We start from the raw sequence: 25,333 nt of genomic DNA, 5'->3' as shown, positions 1-25,333 counted from the left end.
TTCTCGCACCCAAAGTGAGAATCATACCACTAGACCAACAAGCCACGTCAAATCAGACATGGTTATTTTATCCGCGTAGACCCTTTCACATTGTCAATCAAATCAGATGCAACCATTGATCTGGAAACAAATTACGGGCTCGTCCGGGATTTGAACCCGGGACCTCTCGCCCCCTGAGCGAGAATCATACCCCTAGACCAACGAGCCACATGAAACCAGATATGGTAATTTTATCCGCGCAGACCCTTTCACATTGTCAATCAGATGAAACCATTGATCTAGAAACTTTAAGTAAATTAAGGGCTCGTCCGGGATTTGAACCCGGGACCTCTCGCACCCAAAGCGAGAATCATACCCCTAGACCAACGAGCCACATGAACCTATAGGCATGGTAGTTTTATCCGCGCAGACCCTTTCACATTGCCATTCAAATCAGATGAAACCATTGATCTAGAAACTTTAAGTAAATTACAGGCTCGTCCAGGATTTGAACCCGGGACCTCTCGCACCCAAAGCGAGAATCATACCCCTAGACCAACGAGCCACATACTGCTTCTGTATTTATAATTATACAGGCGTAGCACCCCACACATCTCTATCCCGATTTGAATCAGATGAAACCATTGATCGATCAATTTGATTTAAATTAAGGGCTTATCTGGGATTTGAAGCCGGGCCCTCTCCCACCCTAAGCAAGAATCATACCCCGAGGACGAGCCCTTTATTTACTTCATTTGATCGAGCAACATTGTTTCCTTAAATTTGAATGTTAATGTGGAAGGGTGTACACTGTTAAAACTAGGAAAACATTCAACAAAGAGTTTATTCTTCTAAAATTGTAGTATGGGCCATAATACTTTGGGAAGTGCTGGTTTATGAAAACATAAGTGACAATCAGGCCAACCAATCTTCTCACCTAAGACTGCCCTCATGGAATGTCTTTATTTACTGTGGAAATAATATAATGTCCAGTCCTACAACATGAGATTGTGTGTTTTCTGTGTGTGTCAGTAAGACATTCCTCTGTAGGGAGTTGACTGGCGCACTCTTGGAACCAAACATCTGTGATTCTCACAGTTCTATTTCATCACCGGCTGAAACACTAAACCCAGAAAATCAACTTAAATACACTCAGACATTTATTTGGAAATTTCGTAGCGCAACAACTCACGGGGGCTTGACTGTACCTCGAGTGTGAACGAGAGCACTTTGGATGTGTTTCACGGATGTGGTCAGCAGGAACAACACGCAGAGAGATCCTAGAACATTCCTAACACAAACTTGAAACTTGTGAGGTTTTTCTCAGTGTCACACAACAGTCGCTGTGTGGTGCAAAATATTCAACCACTATTTCAACAATGGTTTATATCACACTCCCAAGTGTGTAAATGGCTAGGGTTTTATTGTTTGGCAAAGGTTCAACGTGTCGACATGGGAGCTGCTTCCGCATTCACTCATAAAGCACGGCTGCTTCTGGCATCCTTGATTGGGTGAGTACGTACTGTAGGTGGAACTTGCGCATGGCCGCACGCGTAGACAGCTATTTTGACAGGATTACACTGATATTAACCATTCATTGTCTTGATGAATGAGATGATACATTTCCATAAATAAACACTCTTTTAAGATGTTATTTTTTTTGACAAAAGTGAAATGATTTTCAGACTTCTTTCACCACATCATTCTCAAATGCAACTGCTGTAAGATTTGTTATTGGAAGATCAAGGATGCGAACGTGGAACTTCCGCCTACATGTGAAACTGCTTCCTGCCTTACGCTGAACTACTTTTCAGTTACAGCCATGTATTATGCACATTGCTAATGATGTTTACGCAGTTCGAGAACCACAACAGAGATCCATCCACTCTTCCATGTCAAGACCGTTCATACATCACAAATAATACATCAATAAAGATAAATTTGGTGCATAACCCGGAAATGTAATTTAGTCCTGTAGCCTGTTTTACTCTTTGTATGTTTTTTTTTTATCTAAGTTGATAATGATTTAAATATGATTTTCATTGAAAATGGAACAAAAAGGATGATATCAAATCAAATCAAATTTTTTTATATAGCACTTTTCATACAAAAAGAATGGAACTCAAAGTGCTGTCCAGTAAAAATGTCCAAAACCCAACATAAAAAGGAAGACCCGCTCCCGCCCTCCCTCCCAACAAACCCAAAGATATATATCCACCAGTACATCAGCACTCGCACTTCCACACACACCACACATATACACGCAAAGCACACAACCTGAAAAACTTTGTTAAAAAAGACATGACAAGGCACAGAGGAACCATATAAGGAAAGGGTACCCAAGGGGGGCTCGTTCGCGCTGAGGGGAATAACAGCCCACGGGCCACAGGGAGTGCCACCATCACAGAGACACACAGATACACTTTTGGGGCATTGCGCTGTGGATGTTAAGGTGCTGTGTTTAAATAATTTTGATAATTGCACTGCATGTTTTCCTATTGCTCAGGCAAATTGCGTTTGGATAATTACCGTTGTTGTTATTGTAATACTAATTAGGACATAAGAGCTCAAATTAGAAAAGGGCAGACAAGGACTTTAAATATAGGCATACAAGCATGCGTCTCAAAGGGGGTGAAAAAAAAAAAAACACATGCTCAGAACCTTGGACAGCGATTACTTTAGTGACGAACCTTCAACATGGTCATCTGACTTGATGGTAGACATCTCAACTATTTGTTTGAGTCCATAAAGTGGACAGTAGGTGGAGTTTACTTCAGATAAATACATTTAAAATAATCATCAATTTACTAAGGTTTCCTAATCAACAAAGTATGTTACCAAAATAGTGCCACATTGAATGACTGGTGACCAGTCCAGGTTGTCCCCTACTGGGATAGATTCCAACTAACTTTTGACCCTAAACACTTGAAGTGAATTAAAATGAGTGAATGTCCTAACCAGATTAACAAGACAGCAATATATGAGAAAGTATTAAAGTCCTTGTCTGCCCTTTTCTAATTTGAGATCTTATGTCCTAATTAGTATTACAACAACAACTACGGTAATTATCCAAACGCAATTTGCCTGAGCAATAGGAAAACATGCAGTGCAATTATCAAAATTAAAACCATTCTAATAACGCAATAACTCATTCTGACTAAAAAAAAGTAGTCTGGAATTTACATTTATTTCACAGAATAGCAATATTTCACCAATATTTACAAACTAATGTACACTTGTAATGGCCACACGTTTCAAATGTAAAAGATAAACATCTCTCCATCAAAAACACTTTGTAGAAAACCAGACATAAATATCCAAATTATGAAAAAAATCAGCGCGTAGGTTTTCACATTGTATCACGTCCATACAAACAAAAATATTTTTGGGGATGGTTTCGATTTGGTGCTCTCCTCTCCTGAGGCACCTTTTAATCTAACGTGCCTGTAAAGAAAATAGAAAACACATATTAAAACAACTCAACAATGATCTTTGTGGATGGACATTTGACTGCATTTCCTTAATTTATTATGGGAAAAACTAACGATCAATAATTTAAAGAGTTACTAGACTGTCTCCAACTGTTATAAACTCCTATTTATGACAATAATTCAATAATGCTGTCAGGAGGAGTTGTGTCATCGTGTGTCCCATTTGTAATTACCAGCAAAAAATTGTATACCATATTTTTTACATGATACACTTCACTCATACACACTTTTGTTTCATAGTCTGGTCGAGCGACTTATACTCAGGTGCAACTTGTAAAATTAGACCTCAGACTAGCACCCAAAACCCCTGTACCCTAATCGTGTTGATGGCAATGAAAGAGTTCCAGTTGGATTTGAAACTTCCACTTTTAACTACCGGTAATAGCGGGAAAGTTTTTCTTTTTAGTATTAATGGCTGACCTTAACTAGAACCCCACGTAGCATTGTGTCCAAAGATGGAATCCTGATCGGTTTTTGCACCTTTTGGTGCTCGTAAATAGTAAATCCTTGTTGTGGCGAAAGCCGCAAGCTAAACTAGCGATAAGTCGCACATTAGTTGTCATGCCTTCTTCGTCATCTACATTGTTTTGGTAAATTGGCAAATACTTACGGCGCATTACCGCCACCTTCTTTGGCATGAGGCATCCGCACGCTAAAGAAGGTGGCTTCCAAAGGTTCACTTCCAACAACACAATTTTGGGTGTGAGTCCAGGCTCTACTGTTCTTGTTTTTTTTTTTTGTAAAATAAATGTCCCCGCAAAAATGCGGCTAACACTTAGGATCGACTTATGTTTTTTTTCTTCTAGATGCATTATTTGACTGGTGTGACTTAAATGCCAGAGGATTTAATAGCCCCTAAAATAAAATAAAGTAGTGCAAATAGAAGCTCACCTTCCAAAAATGCAAATTCATCGATGGCCTCGATTGCGTTGTCTGCAGAAGAGACAATGGTCAATAATCTGCAATAATGAACTTCAGTACAGTTAAAGCCCCCACTCTGGACACCTCATCAGGTACACCTGCACAGTCGAATACAATCCAATACAGGAGCTGCATTAAATATTTTGCCTTTAAAAAGCTAATAAAACGAGGTTTTCATTGAACAACAGGCAGAATTTTATATTGGATCTTGTTCGATCTTGCAGGTGTACTTAATATTTTTGACTAAATAGATCACGTTTTCCTTTCTGTGCACTTACCTAGGTCTTTTCTTTGCAATGTCTTTCTCTTGCCTTGTTGAGCATATACCAAAGCGTCTTTTGCGATCATCTCAACAAACAACTCCTGTGGGGCAAACAGTTGAATCAAAATCCAAAACCCAGACAAGAAAACACTTGTGTTTCAAGTAAAGTGGCTTTATTTACATGTTATTGTTTGCTCGTTTCATTAATTGGAAATATTCAGTTCGATAGAAGTTTGCTGTGAAAGAGCTATATCACAAAATATGAACTATTTAGGTGCAGGTGTGAAGGACATAACAGTATTAAAGTACTGAAAAATGTATCAAAAAGAAAAATAAGCAAAGAAGGTGGGTGTAATGCTTTAATATTATCATTAAGATTTTTTTTCATCTCAGTTTTATCCTTTACTCCAAAGTAGTACCACACCCATAAAATATGTTTACACTTAACTGCACAAAATGTTTAACCCTTAGGCCTTGTTCGATTTCACTTCCCTTTCAATATGCAAGATTTTCTATGCTTTTACTGCACAAATGTTTTTAAAAGAACACCAAAAGTTGTCACCAATATCCATTCATTTAAAATTTTAAAGTTTGTTTGCACACTGCACAAGTTGAGATTTTTTTTTTTTTTTTTTATAAATTCTCTTAGCACCATTGTATTCATTTATTGCTAATAGTAGTTATTCCACAACCAGCAGAGGGAGCTTCCACTTAAATTAAAATGCAATTCTTCAACAGTCAACAGAAAGTATCTGGGATCTCCACTTCTTAAAATCAGAATTGACATTTATTTGCTCCATCGGCGTGGAGTTCAGTACTCCTTTAAATACCTCTTTCTGAAGACAAGAATATTACATGAAATTCCTCCCTTGTCCAAAGATCGACAAATGATATAATGTGGTAGAAACATGCGGTGAGTCTAGAATAAAAGCTATTTTAGACAAGTTGTATAAGTCATCCATCCGTTGTCTTTCAAAAGTCAGGTAAAAAAGGTCAAAAGTGACCACGATAGAACCAAAAGATACAATTTTATATAAACGGTTTATTGGTATTTTCAAAGAGCTGAAGTTGGAAATTACGAAATCAGACAAAAATCCTACATAGTTGGGGTTTTTTTAAGTTTAAATGTCGTTGTAAATTAAAAGATAAACTGACGATATTATGAGCAGGAAGATCCTCGTGGGAAATCACGTTAATTCACGCCCCAACGGCTATATATCGCGAGATTGAATCCCCTCACAAGAACCACAAGGAATATCCGATGCTTGAGGGTGTTTTTGTTTGTTTTGGTCTTAGTACCGTGGCTTTAGCTATGATGAAGACAGACTCCTGGCTGGCGAGGGACACGTCTGGGTCGGTCTTCATCAAGGCCTTGATGCGGGTCAGCGGTAGCTTGGACAGACGGTTGTGTCCCACCGCAGCCGCGGGGCCCGTCGCCTGCTGCTGAACGCCCTCCTCCGACGCCTCGGCCGCACGGCTCTCCTCCTCGCTCGCGCAGCGCTCGGCCTCGTGGTCCGCGTAGGCGACGGGTGCCGCCACCGTGGCTGCCATTTTCTCCTTTACTTCCACCCTCGTTAAATTTGTCAGAAAACAAAGACAAATCTGTGCTTTTGCTGCGACATGTCACGGATGACAACAGAAGAAGCGTACTAGCATGTGCTTCCGCTTGCTCCGAGCTCTAAGCGCGCTGATTCGTCGGAAGGCTTTGCTTATGTCCCGCCTTTTCCTCGCCCGCCAATTTACTAGTCTTCGACGATTGGCTGGATTGGAAGCTGGTTCTTAACTATTGGCTAGAATTGCTTACCCATCAAATAAGGTGTAGCCTTTTGGACTACAAGGAGGCTAAAAGTAAAGTTCATACATGCTGAATGGTAATGTATTTATTTTACAAATTAACACAAACATATTTTCATCCAGTTGTTTAATGTTTTCACCAAACCTCTATTTAAAGTGAAATGGGAAATACTAATTTATTAGTATTGTAATAGACTGGTGTCTATAGATTTGGAATGAATCCGGATAAAGCACGTTTAAAAGCAAGCAGGGTTGGCCAAAGTACTCTCTATTTTATGAAACATAGAATATAATAATAATGCAACATTACAGAAAATAAAAGCTACAAATATCATTAATCATAATAAAGAGATGGGTTGCAAAAACCTACTGTTATGAACCATCAAGTTTGTAGTTTAAAAAATATAATTGGGTTACCCTCTAAAATTGTGTATGCAGCATTTTCATGCTTGCAGCTGGTGCCAGAGCCAATGAGCAGTCCACTAATACGCTGCGTTAATAGGATTGAGGCTCATCTAATGAAGCTGCATTCATTTGACCATGTCCAGTCACAGTCAGGTGTTAACAGCCAGAGGGACAGCATGAAGAACTCGAAGCATGCAGGTACATTAATTTCTGGCAAATATATTTTGTATTTTTAACGCACAGTGTCACTCTACTTTTTAATTATAGAGCTTTTTATTTTGTTTTATTAAATTTATTAATTTAATGGTTTAGAGCTGGGACAAAATTTAAGAAATAAATGAATGCGTTGTTATGCTGCATAATCTATACGCACGAATATTTACCCTCAAATTATTTTCATTGTTTGATTTGTTTTTGGTTCAATACCTTATGCATCCTCAAGGTGGTGCTCCTCAGATAGAATTGTGGAGAAAAATCTATTTATGAGCAATGCGTATGAGTCAAAAATACATGTATATTTATCATCTCATCGAAGTTTTATTTTAAAAACCGATGTACACACTTGGTTATTTATGTTATTGATATGTATTGTAAATACATTTCTTGCAATGTATCATATCACAAAGCTGCTATTTTTTGCAATCATGGTAAAAATATGACAGTATCATATCGTGAGAAATAATTATTGAGCAATTATAACGAAATTTAGTTCTATAATGTTCAAAAATGTGGACAGTAGTTTTATTTCTTTGCCCAATATTTTTTTTTAGCTTTTTTAAAAATCAGTTAAACTACTGAAGGGGATTGTTTTTTCTTTCATTGACAAATGATGCAAAAAAATAAAATAATGCTAAAGTAAATGTATCAACAGCGTTAGACTCTGTAGGAAATGTAAATATTAGCTCTCACTTGGGATTTTCCCACATTTACTTCTCTTGGGCTATTGGAGGTCAGTGCTCTCTAGGTCTCCTTGTTAAACAACACAGCCTCAAGTTACACGAAACATATGGTACAAAACACAACAAAACAAAAATACCTTATCTCTTTAACTCTGTTATGGAAGTCTTTCATTGTGACCTGACTTCCAGTCTCAACAGGCTTCCGCAATTAGAAGAGACACACTAATGCTGTATCTAAAATAGTTAATCCTTGCCATTTTGAGGACTGACTGAACCGCTACTGACTAATTTTAACCCACAATCATACTGGACCTACTGAATGCTGCATAAGCTTGGTGCCATTTTAGAGCCTGTTCTAAAAAACATTTTGTACAAAAATATACTTTAACCAGAATAAAAGGTTGAAATAAGGGTAGAATATAAATGTGCAAGGCTGCACACATTTTTGTGCTTCAGGTCCATAGTTGATCTTTAAAACGTACAGGTGGGCCAGGTCCTTCGTACATGTATGGAGCGGAGATAAACAGTTAAAATGTGTGTAAAATCATTTGTATTAATATTAGAATGATTATTTTTAACTTTATTAATTATAATTAAGGGCGGCACGGTGGTCGACTGGTTAGCACGTCCGCCTCACAGTTCAAGGTCGTGGGTTCGATCCTGGCTCTGGCCTCCCTGTGTGGAGTTTGCATGTTCTCCCTGTGCCTGCGTGGGTTTCCTCCAGGTACTCCGGTTTCCTCCCACATTCCAAAAAACATGCATGGTAAGTTGATTGGACTGTCTAAATTGCCCCTAGGTGTGATTGTGAGTGCAGATGTTTGTCTCTGTGTGCCCTGCAATTGGCTGGCGACCAATTCTGGGTGTCCCCCGCCTACTGCCCGTCGACAGCTAGGATGGGCTCCAGCACGCCCACGACCCTTGTGAGGATAAGCGGTATGGATAAAGAATGAATGAATGAATGAATCATAATAATTTACCTAAAAATATTACATGCATTTTTAAAATTTAGTTAATTTTATAAATGTATTTTTTAAAATTTTATTTACAATACATTTCATCACGACATCATGGGATAAATGAGTGAAGAATAAAATAAAAATAACCAATTTAGGGAAAGCATGGCTAAATGAATGCAACAAATATTAAAGGACTCTTCACTGTCAATGCTTGATGTGTCACGTGAGGATCGGGATTTGGACCCATACGCAGATATGACGCGGAAGTTGAAAAATAAAAAGTCTTCATCAACAAAAATACAAAGTAACATCAGAGATCAGGACTGGAAGATCGTTTGCATCCTCACTCAAAAGAAGGTTTGACGTACTGACAATGTGTCAGTGCGCTCAAACTTTTAAGGCCCTGATACACCAAACCGACGTCGGAGGTCGTTAAGCGTCGTTGCATCTTGAAGCGCCGTCAGATTAGTGTAGTGGCCACCGTCGTAGAGTCATAACCCGTTTACGCATGTTGAATCGGCGTCGCCAGTCGTGACATTTGGTCACTCTGATTGGCTCTTAGCTAGCAAATCAGCGCGCGGAGCACCAATGTGAAGTGACAATGGTGGAAAAACAGTGAGCACGCCTCCGCTGCCTTAATCTTATTACAAGTACAAGAGCGAGGGTTGACAATGTAAGTATTGCACAATACCGTGTCAAGAGCGTAATGGTTTACTTCGCGTGGGAGTTCATTGTAAGCAAAGAATAGAGCTGAATGCATTGTTTATGTTGTTATAATCAGCCCCCGTTCAACATCTTTCCGGTTGGAGTTTTCTAACCATGGGAAATGGTGACTACCGCCGCCGATGGTATGGAAGGGTATTACATCTTATGCATGCGCAGAAGGTACTTTATTGGTCAGCGTCGCCGTCTGTCGTTGTGGTGTGTTTTGCCAGCGTGACGTGCCGACAGCCGGCCGGACGCCACAGGGGGTAAGCATCTGTCACTGTTGGTGAACGTCGTTTTGGTGTATCAGGGCCTTAAAACTGTTAGACGTCAGGCCTATATGACGTCATCGGCATGGGAGCCTGTAGTTACTGAGGTGCCAGGAAGAGGGCTTGGCACTGCAGAGGAGCCGGCATGAGAGCCTGTAGTTGCCGAGGTGCCGGGAAGAGGGAATGGCACTGCTGAGGCACCGGGTGCAGAGGAGCCGGCATGGGAGCCTGTAGTTGTCGAGGTGCCGGGAAGAGGGTGTGGCACTGCTGAGGCACTGGGTGCAGAGGAGCCTGTAGTTGCCAGGGTGCCGGGAAGGGGGCCTGGCACTGGCAAGGAGCCAGCGTGGTAGCCTGTAGTTGTCGAGGTGCCGGGAAGATGCCCTGCCTCATCAGCCTGCCACCATAGAGGTTGGGACGCACACGAGACACGAGGGATTGCGAGTACAGATAGTGAGGAAGGTAAACTAGAAGAAACGGGATGAACGGGGCTAGGTGAAGAAGTACGCAGTGAACGAGGTGTCGAAAAAGGCGGAGAGTGTAGTGGCTTGGGTAAAGGTTCGTAATGACGTGACTTGGAAAAAGCTGAGGAGGAACCAGAATCTCTACTCAGACACCTTGGCCACCACGCGGGGGTCCCGTGAAAATGGCCAACCGGTTACCCAAGCTAGGGTCTGATGGAAAGTGTTCTGGAGTGCACACTAAGGAAAACATTATCAGAAAAACGTGACATAAACTGACAAGGGCTTGAATAGTGACTTGGGAAGAGACTCGGATAACCAAAATCAGTGTCAAAATCGCAAACTAAACTATATAACTAATACACAAATTGTTTTCATTACAATAAAAACAACGATACATATCAATAATTAAGCACTGTAAAAATGAATTATTCAAAAAAACAGACAATTCAAGAGGCAAGACAAAATAACATGAGCCATAACTACTAATAAAAACATGTTTTTTTGTATAGTATTTTATTTCAAAACAAAAATATTTACTTTTCGTGATGTTAAAAAAATATATACAAGGACAGCTGCCTATAATTTAATGGACCAGATAAACAAACATTGTCATGAAACTCACACAGGCAAAAAAAATACAGGACAGCATGCCAAATTATTAAAGCTCTTTAAATTTCCCCACAAAATGCATTCGTCTATCATTTCAAATACAAGTGAAGAGGACCGTGAAAAAAATAATCGCATATGAAATCACAATTTCAATATTGAGGAAAAAAAGCCACAATTAGATTACTTTCCAAAATTGTTCAGATCAAGTGTAAAGTGCCATAATAGGCAAATGTGAAGTACACTTGCATGGGATTAAATACTACTTTCATCCTGCTCATTTCATTGCCTCAAGCTACCAAGTAGCCTTTCGTGTACTGTACATGTTAGTTTTCAAACATGTGTCCCTGTTGTGTCTTCTCTCTCCAAAAGTCATCAAAACTAAGATGTGGCCCAAGCAGAAAGCGACTAAAAAACCCAAAGATGAGTCCCCGAAGGTGGAGAAGCCACCCGAGCCGCCAACCTCGACCACCTCCGGTGTTGCTTCTGCCGCTGCCGCAGGAAGTGCCCCTCCGCAGCTGAGCGAGGCCGAGAGGATACGTCTGACGCCCTTCGAGAGGGTGGTCTACGACATGGCCCACAACGAGAGGATGGTCAACGACCTCATCCTGGGCCGCAGGGTTGGCTTCTACGAGCTGCGCGGGGAGATCGGCCAGGGAAACTTTTCATCAGTCAGACTGGGCATCCATGCTTTGACCAAAGGTCTGCTACGTTTATCTCCTTTATTTATTTGCCCTCCCATTCAGCAGGTTCCTCTAACTTTGTTTAAAATGTTTTATCATTGAAAATGTTCTTTTGAATTACTTGTGGGGGGGCGGGGTTGCAATAGTAGTCTGAAAAGTTGCTAAATCTACCAATAAAAGTGCATAGTTGCCATCAATAGCCCTAGCTCTGCCCTGGTCGTCATGGTAACGAAGCATTTAAAAAAAAAAAAAAACAATTTAACCAGGGCGGCACGGGGACATTAAGTGTGCTATAATTCTTTCGTCTTTGTGTAGTTTGACCGAAGCAATTCAGAGACTTTTTATCAAGACTTCTGGGAAATCTTTTAATTTGTGGGGGGGGAGCATAAATTTGCCCTCCTGTCCTTTCCCAGAGAGAGTGGCCATCAAGATCATGGAAAAGCAGCGCAAGGCGGAAAAAGCTCCCCAGCCCTTCGTCTCCTCGGAGATCCGTTGCATGGAAAAGCTGTGTCACCCGAACGTGGTGCGTCTGTACGAGGTGATGGAGACGAGCAGGAAGCTGTACCTGGTGATGGAGTACGGCAGCGGCGGCGACCTGTTCTCTCGCATCACCACCAGGGGGAAGCTCAGTGATCTGGAGGCCAAGCTGATATTTGCCCAAGTCGTCTCTGCTGTGAAACACATGGTAAGCATTAGTCACAGTCACACATTTTTAGCACCACACACTCGCACGTGCATTGCACAAAGCAAACCACGAACCATTGCCTGTTCTTTGAAGTGGTCAATAAAAACTCAATTAAAAGTTAAGTCATCTATATATTTGGGGGATTTTGCAATTTTGTTATCTATGTGGCAATGTAACTCTTACAGGTATTGATATTTGAACAGAAACGATGACGCAACACATTTACACAAACAATACAGTACTCATTATATTCTTTATCCTCTGTGAAAAATGACTAATGTTACTTCAGACTAAAGTCACAGTGGTTGTGAAACCACTTGGTTCCCTTCTTGTATTGTTCGTTTGTCTGAATGAAACAAATTCCTGGTGTGTTTTGAAATACTTGTCTGTATGACTGTATTATATGACTGCCCAGAGGCCACATGCAGGGACCTGTACTGTAATGTAATGGCTTGATTGTGATGTACAAACTGTTTATTTACATTCCATTTACTAGTAATTATGTTATTACTAGGGCTGTCACAAGTGAATCTTTTGAGAATCAATTATCCTATTGATTGGTCCATAATCACCCCATCCCAGACAATTACATTTTTATCTCCCGAAATTGTTCAACACTCCAGACAGTGATAAGCCCGCCTCTTCAAATAACACTTAGGTTCACTAAAGTTGTCAAGTTGGTGTAACACGACCTTCACTTCAAAGAAAACATTTTCATCAATATTTTTCATATTAGCCAGAATCTCGCGTCACGCTCTTTTGCTAGCTTAAGTGTCCCTCGCAGGTGTAGCTGCTCCAATGGCGACTGGCAGTAGATGTGAAGATTTAAAAAAAAAAAAAAAATCATCCAGCTGCAACTGTCACGCTTTCCTGCTCTTTATTATTCGTACCCATTTCCCATCATAACCACGTCACTTTACCTTCACACTCGATCACTGCTGAGAAATGTGTCAATAAGAGACTCAGGCAACAAGCTAAGCTAAGCTAAGTTAGCTGGAGGAGCTTCATCTTGCACCGAGACAAAGTTAACTGGACACGATGATTTAGCGGAATATATTTTGCTCCTGTAAAGTAGTGATGGGACATACTTTGACGAGGCTTTAGCATGTTCAGTGCTTGTTTACTGAAAAAGTACCATGCTGTGAGCTGCAGTAATTACTTAAAATGTTATTTTGGGCCTTTTTTTTAGCTTAAAGCGACCTCGTTATTATATGTTTTTATGAAGTACACTATTGTATAGTGAAAGTCTAATGATTAAAAAGCACATCAAAACATTTTTTGAGGGGGGACTCTAATGGATTAATGGCATTTCCATTAATTTCAATGTGTAGGGTATTTTTTGTTTCGACTGTGGTTATGGAATTAAACTCTTATCTTCTATATATCAATTTAATATTGTACTGTTTATCCACTGGACTGGACTGCATTTATAAAATCCTTATAAAAGTCATAATCTAGTTAAAGTAGCACAAAATATAATAATCTTTAAAATGGCATAACTCTGATATGTCTATTGGTGGCCAAAAATGGTGACAGACAAGCTGGAAGGATAATTAAAAACATTTTTCGGGGTGGGGGGTGGGAAGGGGGGGGGGGGGTTGGAGGGGGTCATTGGCTTGGTGGACTGGAATGGATGAATGGTATTTCCATTAATTTCAGTGGGTAGAGTATTTTTTGTTACGACTGTGGTTATGGAATTAAACTCGTATCTTCTATATATTAATTTAATATTGTACTGTTTATCCACTTATCCACCCATTTTGGAATGCATTTGTAGAATGATTATAAAACTCATTATCTAGTAAAAGTAGCAAAAAAACATAATAATCTTAAAAATGACATACCTCCACTATGTCTGTTGGTGACAGACAAGCTGAAAGGATAATAAAATTGAACAAGGCCTGATGTTTAATATTCAAGAATTGCAGAAGTATGAAAGTGAAACTGAGTGAAAACACTGACATGTCTTCCTCTGCGATGTTCCAGCATGAGAACAACATCGTCCACAGGGACCTCAAGGCCGAGAACATCTTCTACACCACCAGCTACTGCATCAAGGTGGGTGACTTTGGCTTCAGCAGCGAGAGTGCGCCCAACGAGCCGCTCACCAATTTCTGCGGCTCGCCGCCGTACGCTGCGCCCGAACTCTTTCGGGAAAAAGGCTACATGGGCTGCTATTCGGACATCTGGGCTTTAGGTATTGTTCTGTACTTCATGGTGACGGCCACGTTGCCTTTCTACGGGGACAATTTGAGCAGGCTGAAGCGTTGCATCCTTCAAGGGGCCTACAGCATTCCCGCATACGTCCCCGACGAGTGCCAGCTTGTCATCAAGGGCTTGTTGCGGCCCGTACCGGTGGACCGCTCGTCTCTTACCCAAGTTTCAGACGGCGCTTGGCTGAGGGGAATTGAGTACCCTGGTCCGTATGCGCCCCTGCCCTTGGCCCCGGCCCACTTGGCTCAGGCCGCCAATGATCTGTGCGTGGAAGAGAAGGAGGTGAAGACTCTCCTGTCAGATTTGGGCATCATAGCGGTTCACTTGCAAAACAATCCTTGTTTGGACTCCAAGAGCCCGCTGACCGGGACCTACCGCATCCTCCTCCACCGGGTCCAGAAGAGGAGGTCCGTGGAGGCCGTCGGCTATGCGGCGGTTCGCCCTGACGAGTACAAGAGTCATACCCGGTGGTGCGTCGCATCTGTGGACAAACACAACCCCTCTGCAGTCTGTGCTATACTCTAATCAAGGGGTAACTTGACTGTACGAGTGCCACAACGGATGAGTTTTTCAAGTTCTGAGCCTTTGGTCAATCAGTTACTCTATATATTTGTTTTATAACTATATTGTACAGTGCTACTTTTTGAAAATATGTTACAATATTTGAGCTTGTTTTTCATGGCGCTGGAACGGATGAATGCCATTTCCATTCACTTCAATGTGGAACTTTGATTTGAGTCAAGTACCACCGTACTCACTTTGCCACTTTATCGAACAAATGCAAAGTTTCCCTGCCGATTCATTTCAAGTTGTGCAATACTAAGTTGGAAGAGGCAGACGAGTCGGGAGGTTCAGGGAATTCTTTATCTCAGACATTTCTCCTAAGTAATGAGCTGTGACTGACTGTGCCAGCATTACTCGGTATTTAGTCTACTGATTGGAAGCATTCATCAATCAGCGCGCTGCTATCCGTATCTTGCAATCCTTTTTAGGCACGGTATAAATCCGCACTGCTAATCCGAGGCCATAGGTAATCCCACCAATGGTGGGGTTGGGTGGGGGCTACTGGGAACCTACTCGCTCCAACAACAATGAACACTGAGACTGGAAAAGGATGTGAGATGTAAAAATGTCAAAGTGGGACCACCAGCACAAGACATCAACATTGGGACTACTTGCACAAATTCTACCTATGCAAAATGTATTTATGAGAGCAGAGGCCACTATTTGAGGAAATACAATATATTGTGTTCATAGTTGTTATTACCTCTCTGACTGTCAATCAAAACTGAGCATTATAATGTAGGAATAATTTTGTATACCATATGTAGTGACTAGTCAAATACAGTATGGACCCTAAAATGCCTTCATTGAATGTATGACATTACGTGCATATATTGTTTAAGGCTGTACTCACACTAGGCCATTCGAAGCTTGCTTGGGCATACTTAACACTTAGGGCCTTATTTTTGGAGATGGCACATGCGGAAATGCCGGCGTATGCTGATTTATTTCCGTGCAGCGGTTATCACCTGCAGCTCACTCTGTATTTAACGAGAGGTACCCGCTTACGTTGTTTGTTGCCACACCGGCCAAGAGAAGCGACAATGCTCCAGTCGCGCATGAAAGGCTGCCTCCTTTTCCACACGGAGATGTCTCCATGTGATATGTGAGTGCATCGCATTTAAAGAAAATGAGAGGAGCGTTCACGCCCACAACAGCGCAAAATGCCCGTTGGTAAATAGGGCAGCTTGGCAAGGTTGATATGTTATACAATTACTGAAATGCTATCATGACAGTAAACATAACAACTCGACGGGCATGTGTATGTGTCATATAATGTATGGCTCCTGTCACAATAGAAATTAAGATAACCGGAAATAATTCAGTCAAAAAATGTCTTCAGTCACACGTGTGCTGTGTGCTTTCATATGATGCTAACGTAATCATTCCTCTTGCCACTTGTTCATTATAACCACGTCCTTGCACAATAGATAGAAATAGCAGAGTCAATATAAACCAGAAGAATCCAGTCAGACAGAACTGCAAATAATTCACAGTCAAAAAGTGTTCACGTGCCCATGCAATGTGTTATAAAATGGTTGCACCATTCCCCAATTTTTCATTATGAGCATCACCTTGCACAATAGAAATAGATAACTAGAAATAAGTGTCAATAAATAGTCTGTGGCAACCTGCGTGACGCATGGCAACACTGTAAAGTGTACGTCATACAATTATGCAATCGCTCCTCTCACCGGTTATTTGTAATAACCGCTATTGTGCACAATAGGACTAAACACAACTATTCAAAATAATTCATAGAATCTCAGACCGGATGGCCAAGTGTGAGTTCACCCTCAGTGTTTTACTGTTAAATATCTGTGTCCATTGTTGTACAATGCAGTATGCTCATCTTTTCAATTAAAAGCAATGTGTTCATGTCATTCTCTTAAAAGCATCAACTTCATTCCTGTGTGCAGTAAGGGTTTTAAAACCTAAATTAAATGAATTAATAAACATGTAATCATTATGCTCTTTTTTTTTATTTTTTATCTTTCCTTCTACATTCAGTGACTTGCAGATTCCCAACAAATGCCAACTATAATAAACATTTCAATCTTACAGTAATAAAAGCTAATTGTGCAATACAGACAACAGATTACAGCACACGAGCGCCATATACTGAACAATAAACTATGTTATGTTAAGTGTAAAAGCGGCGCTTCAGACAAGACAGACATTTCCTGTGTGAAGTTAAAGCTCTCAAGTTCCAATTGCGAAACCAACAGATTGGAATTCTTTGGACTCTTAGCGTGTCCAATTTATTTCATGTTAATCTTTCAACGCCTTCTCTCTTTGGCAGCCTTTTACCAATGCCTTGGTAGGCCTGCCAGTGTGATCAGCAGCAATAATGATGATGACGATAAGCTTTTTGCAGTCTTTTTTTTTTTTTTTTTTTTTTGTGTAATCCTCCCAAGTCAACCGTGATCCCAGAGAAATGTGTGCACCGTGTGTGGGCAGAAGTCCCGGCTTGTTGTTGACATACGGATCTTACTCAATACTCGTGGTGAAAGGCCTTTGTTACCCATTTCTCTTTTAGTATTACAATTTGTCACCCACAAAGTGATGCTCATGTGACTCAAACATAAGCAATGACCTGCTTCTGTGCTATCGTCAATTATTTACGAGACGTTCAAAGGTTCAATGAGGACTTTGAAATGCTGTTAATTCCAGGAAATCCAAAATGGCCCATTTTCTCACATAATATTATGTCCAAAAAAAAGTCGACACAATATCAGTCAAAAGTTTGGGCACACTAGTACTGAATGAGAAAGTGAGTCCCAAATTTTCACTGAATCTAAATAACTAACACTGTGCCTCAATTATTAGTGGGTGCATCGTCCGCTCAAGCAAATAAACGCCTCAACTTCTTTTTTCTTTCTTTTTTCTTTTCTTTTTGGTGATGAAAAGTATGTTTGCTCCAAACATACCTTTTGGAATTATGGCAACATGTTCAACCTTGGTGTCATCGGAGAATACCATATTTTCCCACTGCATGCGTTTTTACACAAATATTGAATGTTGAGGACATAGCATATACCTTCCCTGATGTTTGACCTTTTTATTTATGAATATGCTTCAAAATCCCCTCTTGCATTCAGAAAAGTAAAACTCCTTTGTTATAGAAAACCAAATCCAGAAACTGTGAACATTTCAACAGCTTTCTTTTCTTATCGTGTGGGTTGCTGAAAACAAAAGTCCTCATCTGTTTATATTTGAGATGTCTGGATGACAAAGAAATCTTGTCACTTCCAGAAAACCGAGGAGTTTGTATAAATGCCGTTGCCTTTTATGGACAATACCCTCTCAAAGTAAACAAGAACACACAACCACTGCTTCCTCCATCTCATTCGCACATACTAGCTGATGTGAGCGTGTTTGGATTGGGGTGTCCGCATGGTGCTTGAAGCTCCTTTTGTATATGCGTCCTGAGCCAAGTAACTTTCAAGGGAGATAAGTGTCAATGAATAGCACAGGATTGCTGCAAGATCTAACAGGTCTGACTAATTGTGACATAATCAGATCTGAATACATTGTCAGGCGTCCAGTTTTGCCGATTCAAGTGCGCTCATTTCAAAGGAGCCTTGTCGTGGAAACTTTCACTTATTAAGCCGCAGCTGCGGGGCATCTGAGGCCACTTTTGGTTTCTGTTTCTCACATAATCGCTGATGTGAACCGTAAGAGACTGTATTCTTTATTGTGTTTCTACGTTGCCTAGTGAGATAAAGTAGAGATGTATTCATTTAGCAATGTTTATGATTATACAATACAATACAATACAATTTGAATGAGAATGCCCACAAGCCTCCAACCAAAAATAATAATGGAACAGATTTATGGCATTTCCATAAATTTCCATAGGGAAAGATTATCTGAAATTGGAATGTTTTGAGTTAAAGTGTGGTCATGGATCGAATTAAACTTGTTTCCTAAGTGACCACTGTATAAATAAAATTGCCTGCTCAGCTAGTATCCTTTGATAAGGATTGCAGTCATGTTTTATTGTCTTCTGTAAACAAGGTCACAATGTCAATTTTTCTTTCCTGATTCTGCTGAACATCAGCTCACTATTGTTTTGTTCAAGTTATTACTCTCCCGTTTCCCCTCTCGAATTAGCAGATCTCGTGCGTACGATGATGATCACATTCAGTCCATTAGATATCTTGCCAACGACTCTGTTGAAAAACATCCTCAGCACTGTTTGTCCATTTATGCTCGGAATGATCAATTCCTTACTCACTTCTGATTGTTTTCCAGCTCCAGTTGCAGCTAACCTGCTACCCTAAAATGATAAGCAATTTAGAAATTGTATAGATGGATGGATGGATGTTGTAAACCAGTTAGTTAGCATGTTGAACAGATGCAATATTTCCAATAAGTTGCAGTCTGATTATCGTCAATTACATTCCATTGAAACAGGTCATCTCAGAGTCTCCGATGAGATTTTGAAGGTCTGATGCTGGTCATAGACAAGCTGAGGGAGTGGGTTGACATCCCGACACTGCCCTTAAAGTGAAAGTCAACAAAACATATTTTTGTCAAGAGTATGTTCCCAGCAGGCCCACCAGTTGAAACAAGGCATTCTGATAAATATTGCGTTTGTGGAATAAGAGTTAATGCACACCTTTTGAGCCATCTCAGGCGGCGGCCATTTTGTCACTTCTGTCGACTGAAAATGACATCACAGTTGCTTCGGACCAATCACAGCTGACCCGTTTTCTGAAGCTGAGCAGTGATCGGTCGTTACCTGAGTCCTGAGCAATTGTGATGTCATTTTCAGTCGACAGAAGTGACAAAATGGCCGTCCCCGGAGATGGCTAAAAACAGGTGGATTTTGCGTCTTAACTCATATTCCATAAACGCAAAATTAATCAGAATGCTGTATTTCAACTAGTGGGCCTGCTGGGAACATATTCTTGACAAAAATATGTTTTGTTGACTTCCGCTTTAACTGCTTCATATCTCAAACGATGTATTTTTCTCTTGTTCTTGGCCTCCCCCTAAATCAGAGTCTGTGTTTTAGTATAGTTGTCCCACAAAGATGATTCTGACTGCGATCAGTTCCCTACAATAATTGATTTACTTCTCAGTCAGGTAAAATGAGCATCGTTATCTGCCCTTGTGTTGGATCTGGATTAGATTTAGATGTCCCTAATGTTGTGGCCAGTAAATGTTTATGAATGTTTGGCTATTATGGCAGACTGCTTTGCATCCTGCTTGGAAAGCAGTTTTTGCTTAACAGTGTGTACAGTCAAACCAATGGCTCACATGACATTTTAAAAAAAAAAAAAAAATTTTTTTTTTGGGGGGCTCACTGAATGCATAAAGGGTTTAATAGTCCCTGCGCTCTCCTTAGTCATTATATCGTAGGTCTTGATATCACTGGCATGTTGCTTGGTTTTTGCTGTTTCGCAATCCATCTGCAGCCACATAATGGGAAAAGAGCTAACAGCAAACTGGGTTTCTTGTAAGGACACGCTGTCACATCCCATTAGCGGCACGGTTATGAAATATTACCTGCACGGCCGCGTCTTTAACCTTTGGGTCAATCCTTTACCGCCCTCCCTTCTAACGAAAATCAGTTTGGTAGACCACCGGAGACCCTTTGGATGAATGTTCAAGGTTGTGTTTTTTTGGAAACTTGTACTGTTTACGCAAGTCCTGCCAACAATCAGTAGAAAGCTAAGCTTAACGTGACCCAGCAGGCCTCTCAGTGGGGGCTGAGCTGCGTCAACTCGATAGGGAATTCAATCATCATTGACAAATGGTGTTCGCTTTTTGGTGGGAAAAAAAACATTACCATAAGAGGAGGTGGTGCCTAGTTTCCCACAAATTAACTAACAGAGAACAGCTGTTTGTGTGGTTAAATGAAAAAAAAAAAGGCTTTTTTTTCTCAATTCCATTCTTCTCATTTAATAAGTGTTATTACCAAGTACAATGGGAGTGCCATTACAAAAATACAAAAATCTGTTTATTTGCAAAAACACTGTGCACCTATCTGCAAAGTGGTCCATTCCTATTATATGTCACACATACACACTAAATGCATACATACACATCATGTACAGAAGGTTAAGCCCAAAATGATTCATACCCTGATCGAAACTGTGAGTTAGTGATTTATTTATGTTTTTATTTTGTAGAATGGGTATTTTTTAACCAATGACTATTAGGGCCACACTGAAAAGAAAGAAAGAAAGAAAGAAAGAAACAAAGAGAAAGAAAGAAACAAAGAAAGAAAGAAAGAAAGAAAGAATCTTACAAAAATAGTAATTTTTCCAAGAATAAGGCTCTTTGGTGTCTGATACATTATTTTTTTCCCCATATGTATTTTTTATATAAAATGTTTTTGTTTTGTTTTTATAAAAAGAATGTAATTGAACATAAAGTCATTTTTATAGATTTAAAAAAAAAAAGTATTTTGTTTTTTTCTTTAAAAAAAAGGCATATACAGGGCTCCAGACTGCCACTAAATAGTGGCATTTCGCACGTTTTTATGGGATTTCCAACATTCGATGTACATTTATTAAAAAAAAAAGGGTATGAATCATTTTGTACACAAATAATGATAATAATGTCTCTTAATGTTTTGTCAATTTCTCACGTCATTTCCAGCTAAAAGCTCATTCATCAGATACAAATTCACTTGAACTCCAAATGTGTCCAGTCTATGTATCAGTTTGGCTTGAAGTGTACATCGACAATCCAAAGCTGCCCAACTGTGGCTCATTGCTTGCAGGCCTTTAAACATCAGTAACATGAAAACATAAGTCATTTCAAATTGTCGCCGTGTGCTACTGGTGTCTAAAACAGAAGATATGGAATGTTGTAAGTGTGAATTACATTCTTTGTCAGTGACAGGAACTGGCAAATTTACAAGCGCCTAATGCGATCCACGTGCTTTATGATGAAGATCTTCTAAGCGTCTTGGGTCCCATTCATCTCTTCTTGCTGTTGTTCTAAACAAAAAGTTGCACAATAAGTTGGATTTTTATTAAATTCACACTGTTTGTCATATACAGTGGTGCCTTGAGATATGAGTGACCCAACTTGCAAGTTTTTGCCTTTTAGCTTAATGCTAACCCATAATGGGAAATGCTATGGATGGGCAAACAAATAGTATCAGTGTCACGGTCTCATCACGCAACGGATATTTGGACACAAACGGCGAAGTAATAAATGTAGACATAAAATATAACAATTCTGACGGACATGTTTTTTGTCCTCTGCAAATAATAATTTTACTGTGGCTTAATGACTTGTGACTCCACACCAGACGGGGCAACTCAACGTCCATTGAATTGAAGCAAAAAATGTGGCATAAACAGTTTCATATCTTTACATTCTCATGAATTATGTCAACACTGTATTTTTTATACAGTCCAATAATATGGAGTGCTATTTTTCTTATTAAAAAACAACTTTTTTTGCAGAGGCTGCAATGGATTAATGCCATTTCAATGGAGAAAGACGATTTGAGATACAAGCTGTGTGGTCATGGAACAAATGAAACTTGTATCTCAAGGCACCACACTAGCTAGCTGGACTCGTACCTAATTCTGAAGCATCATTCTCAACCTCACAACCTCCTTCAACTCCTGCACCCAAAGTTGATCTGGGTCGGCGCAGACAGTGCGCTGCGTCTTCCGTCCAGACCTCTTCTTCATGGTAAACCTGCCGACACACACGCACACACGCCCGGACATCAGCATCTTCCAAGTGAATCATTCCTCATCAAGAAGGTCATTTGGTTTTCCATTTCTTGGCGCCAGATTATTATGAGTCGCAATTGTGCGTCCGAAATGAAAACAATGAGCTTAAGGACTCACACAACAGCTCTGATATTGCAATCGCCATCTGTTTCCTGCATCCTGTAGCTCTCAATGTTTTTCTTTGCCTTCGCCCTCATCCCCCGCACGTGGCCCAGGCAGCAGTTACCGTAAGAACCTGCGTAGGGAAGGCCAAGGTCATACGGTCACACGGGAGGATAATCAGCCTCGTTTGGGGCTCTCAGCATGCAGCGCTCGTCACGCGAGTTACATTTTCAACTGATGACATCGTTTGCTTCTGGTTGGTGGAAGCTGTGATCCTTTTGACATCATTCTAAAGGATTCCTGCTCACTTCTGGCATAACATTACATGTTGTGTGGCACAACATACTTGCTAATTGATACAGTGGTAGCTATTATACAGTTTCAAACAAATCACATTTACAATCGACATGAAATGATTGGTTTATACAATATTATTATCACACGATTCTAAAAATGGAAAAATAAGCTTAAAATATTATTTTTCATAGGAAACGATCATGCGTGCACATTTCACAAGCGATGGGACATTGTGATTTCCGAGGAGTGCTGTAGAAGTGATCATTTGAAAAGGCTAACGTTTGCAATCATTCAAAGAAATAAATTGTTGCATTTTTTATTTTGTTTAATTGAGAAATCATTAATATGAGTGATCAGTGTCTTCCCATTGATTAATGCCATTAATTAATTACATTAGTCAAGGGCACATTTTAATCAGAGATGGGAGAGGTGTCCCTAAATGTATTTTTGATGCCAATTTAAAAAATGTCTTAACTTTTTCCCTTGCACTTGCGAAATTCTTTTTTTTCCTTTTGAAGTTTGACCACTAAAAAAATTACACATTTTGCTCAACCTAATCCTTAATTCATTATATATATATATATATATATATATATATATATATATATATATATATATATATATATATATATATATATATATATATATATATATATAATTTCTTTTTTTATGAAAATCTGCTGTGCTAGAGGAAAAACTCAAAAAGCTGAGATTCGAACCTAGAACCTCTTAAGTGCGAGGCATACATGCTGATTTTTCAGAAAAAAAATAAGAGAACATTTAAAATATAAAAAAGAAGCAAAATGTAATATGGTTCATATCATACACACACATGCTTGGGTTGGCTCTTGTGGTGTGAAGCATGTGACACAATGAAATAGTAAAGTTCCTAAATTCAGATCAATACAATAAAATATTAAATGAAACAACAGCTGAAATCTAAAATGACATGACCTTGATTTGCTTTATGTTTACATGCGTAGTGCCAGTCTCAAATGTTGACACGCTTCCTCATGCAATCGAATGAAAAAGTGTGTCATTACGCTCTGCAATGATGAAAGTGAAATGGAAAGCTGTGATGCGCCATAAATGCCAACCTCTCAATAAGAATATATTTGTTTACCAAGAGCAAATTTTACAAACGTCAAAACAATTCATTGCGTCTGTCGGAACAACAACAAATAAACAGCCTGTGCGCAGTGAATGACATGGCAAGATCATTTTGGGTCTTTTTTTTCCTTTTTTTTTTGGTCTTGTTTTGGGAAGTTTCAGCAACTTTAAAGCCTAATGAGCACAGTAATCCCACATCAGAGCCTGAGGACATTTCCCAAACAGAAGAATGTGTTTTACCAAAAACAGATGCAGTGTCAAGAGAGCCTCAATTAAAACAAAACTAGTAAATAAATGCGCACGTCAACTGATGTTATGATGAACAAGTGAGCCCGTGGTGCCGGACAAAGCGTTTAATTGTGCCGATAATGTGCCCAACGCTGCATCTGGCAGCCGATACAGCCTTTTGTCTATGAACGCCAAGCACGCGCTCGAGCGTCGCTCGTGCTCGCACTAACCTTGTGCCACACACACGGTGGTGCAGATGAGCAGCAACATGAACAAAAGAGCTTGGAATTTCATGTCCGCTATTGCTGTTCTGCTTGGCTGTGCAGGAATAAAAGACAAAGTTGGATTAGCAGCAAAAAAAAACAAAAAAAAAAAAAAAAAAAAAAAAAGGACAAAAACAACGCTGCTTCTCTAGTACATGATAATTAAGGACAATAATCCTTCTTAAAATTGTTCATTTCTTTTCAGGTTTGCATTTGTTACATGCAAATTCATGCATTTGTGTTAAATTGTGGCCGGATAAAGTGTATCAATTCCCAATGTGAGGTACGTACCTGCTGATTGTCATTCACTGCTTAATATAAGGTGGCCTTCCTCACAACTCTCTGCTAGAGAACTGCAATGCCGCGTTGGGGCTTTGCACTCTTATTGTGCGCGTATGAATTGCATCAACACCCCCCCCCCCCCCTCCAGCTTAGTGGACACACGCACCCCCACACACAAACACACTCCTTCGCCACTCCTCCTCTAAGCAGAACCCACTTTTGCAAATGCGTAGTTTAACACGTTGTGCAATAGTACAAGGCTTTGTAGTGTAAGCTTTCTTCTTAGCTAAGCAAACAGTATCAAAGTGTAACCGCCGTCATTTGCTTCCAGTAAAGTTTCAAGTGTTGTAAGTTGGTATTTGGTGCAACTTTGCATTGCATTATTTGGAAAAAGAAAAGAATCACGAACTGGTGGTCACTTCGTCTCCTGCAAAGAATTGATTGA

The 25,333-nt window shown here is 39.9% G+C and overlaps 3 protein-coding genes and 2 non-coding genes across 9 annotated transcripts; 1 reads left to right on the top strand and 4 right to left on the bottom strand.

Annotated features, from left to right (window-relative positions):
* Positions 1 to 300: 300 nt before the first annotated feature.
* Positions 301 to 372, bottom strand: trnap-ugg (transfer RNA proline (anticodon UGG)). The gene has a single exon. It is a non-coding gene; the product is annotated as a tRNA-Pro (tRNA).
* Positions 373 to 472: 100 nt separating this feature from the next.
* Positions 473 to 544, bottom strand: trnap-ugg (transfer RNA proline (anticodon UGG)). The gene has a single exon. It is a non-coding gene; the product is annotated as a tRNA-Pro (tRNA).
* Positions 545 to 3,147: 2,603 nt separating this feature from the next.
* Positions 3,148 to 6,364, bottom strand: pole4 (polymerase (DNA-directed), epsilon 4, accessory subunit). 2 transcript variants are annotated; one of them, XR_015089058.1, is made up of 4 exons: positions 5,953 to 6,364; positions 4,670 to 4,754; positions 4,362 to 4,489; positions 3,148 to 3,423 (listed from the first exon to the last, which is right to left on the bottom strand). XR_015089058.1 is itself a non-coding variant. In XM_086047948.1 (4 exons), exons 1-4 carry the CDS (start codon positions 6,202 to 6,204, stop codon positions 3,410 to 3,412), a joined length of 393 nt encoding a protein of 130 aa, XP_085904074.1. In that variant the 5' UTR covers positions 6,205 to 6,293; the 3' UTR covers positions 3,148 to 3,409. The 2 variants fall into 2 exon arrangements, 1 of the variants encoding a protein (XP_085904074.1); XM_086047948.1 differs by having other exon boundaries at positions 4,362 to 4,403; positions 5,953 to 6,293.
* LOC147138451 (serine/threonine-protein kinase NIM1) lies at positions 5,896 to 16,857 on the top strand. 3 transcript variants are annotated; one of them, XM_086047946.1, is made up of 5 exons: positions 5,896 to 6,524; positions 6,950 to 7,050; positions 11,121 to 11,450; positions 11,845 to 12,116; positions 14,103 to 16,857. In XM_086047946.1, the coding sequence occupies exons 2-5, from the start codon at positions 6,966 to 6,968 to the stop codon at positions 14,853 to 14,855; spliced, it is 1,440 nt and encodes a 479-aa protein (XP_085904072.1). In that variant the 5' UTR covers positions 5,896 to 6,524; positions 6,950 to 6,965; the 3' UTR covers positions 14,856 to 16,857. The 3 variants fall into 3 exon arrangements, with proteins under 3 accessions (XP_085904072.1, XP_085904073.1, XP_085904071.1); XM_086047947.1 differs by lacking the exon at positions 6,950 to 7,050; XM_086047945.1 differs by lacking the exon at positions 5,896 to 6,524 and having other exon boundaries at positions 6,539 to 7,050.
* Positions 16,858 to 20,791: 3,934 nt separating this feature from the next.
* Positions 20,792 to 25,019, bottom strand: ccl25b (chemokine (C-C motif) ligand 25b). Of its 2 annotated transcripts, none has more exons than XM_086048074.1 (5): positions 24,898 to 25,019; positions 24,574 to 24,661; positions 22,724 to 22,841; positions 22,448 to 22,568; positions 20,792 to 21,853 (listed from the first exon to the last, which is right to left on the bottom strand). In XM_086048074.1, exons 2-4 carry the CDS (start codon positions 24,635 to 24,637, stop codon positions 22,448 to 22,450), a joined length of 303 nt encoding a protein of 100 aa, XP_085904200.1. In that variant the 5' UTR covers positions 24,638 to 24,661; positions 24,898 to 25,019; the 3' UTR covers positions 20,792 to 21,853. The 2 variants fall into 2 exon arrangements, with proteins under 2 accessions (XP_085904200.1, XP_085904201.1); XM_086048075.1 differs by having other exon boundaries at positions 24,574 to 24,653; positions 24,894 to 24,969.
* Positions 25,020 to 25,333: the final 314 nt, after the last annotated feature.

This window comes from Filicampus tigris, chromosome 12, assembly GCF_054856515.1.
Source record: "Filicampus tigris isolate MCC_2025a chromosome 12, RoL_Ftig_1.0, whole genome shotgun sequence".
NCBI lineage: Eukaryota > Metazoa > Chordata > Actinopteri > Syngnathiformes > Syngnathidae > Filicampus > Filicampus tigris.
This window is presented reverse-complemented; position numbering and strand designations above follow the sequence as displayed.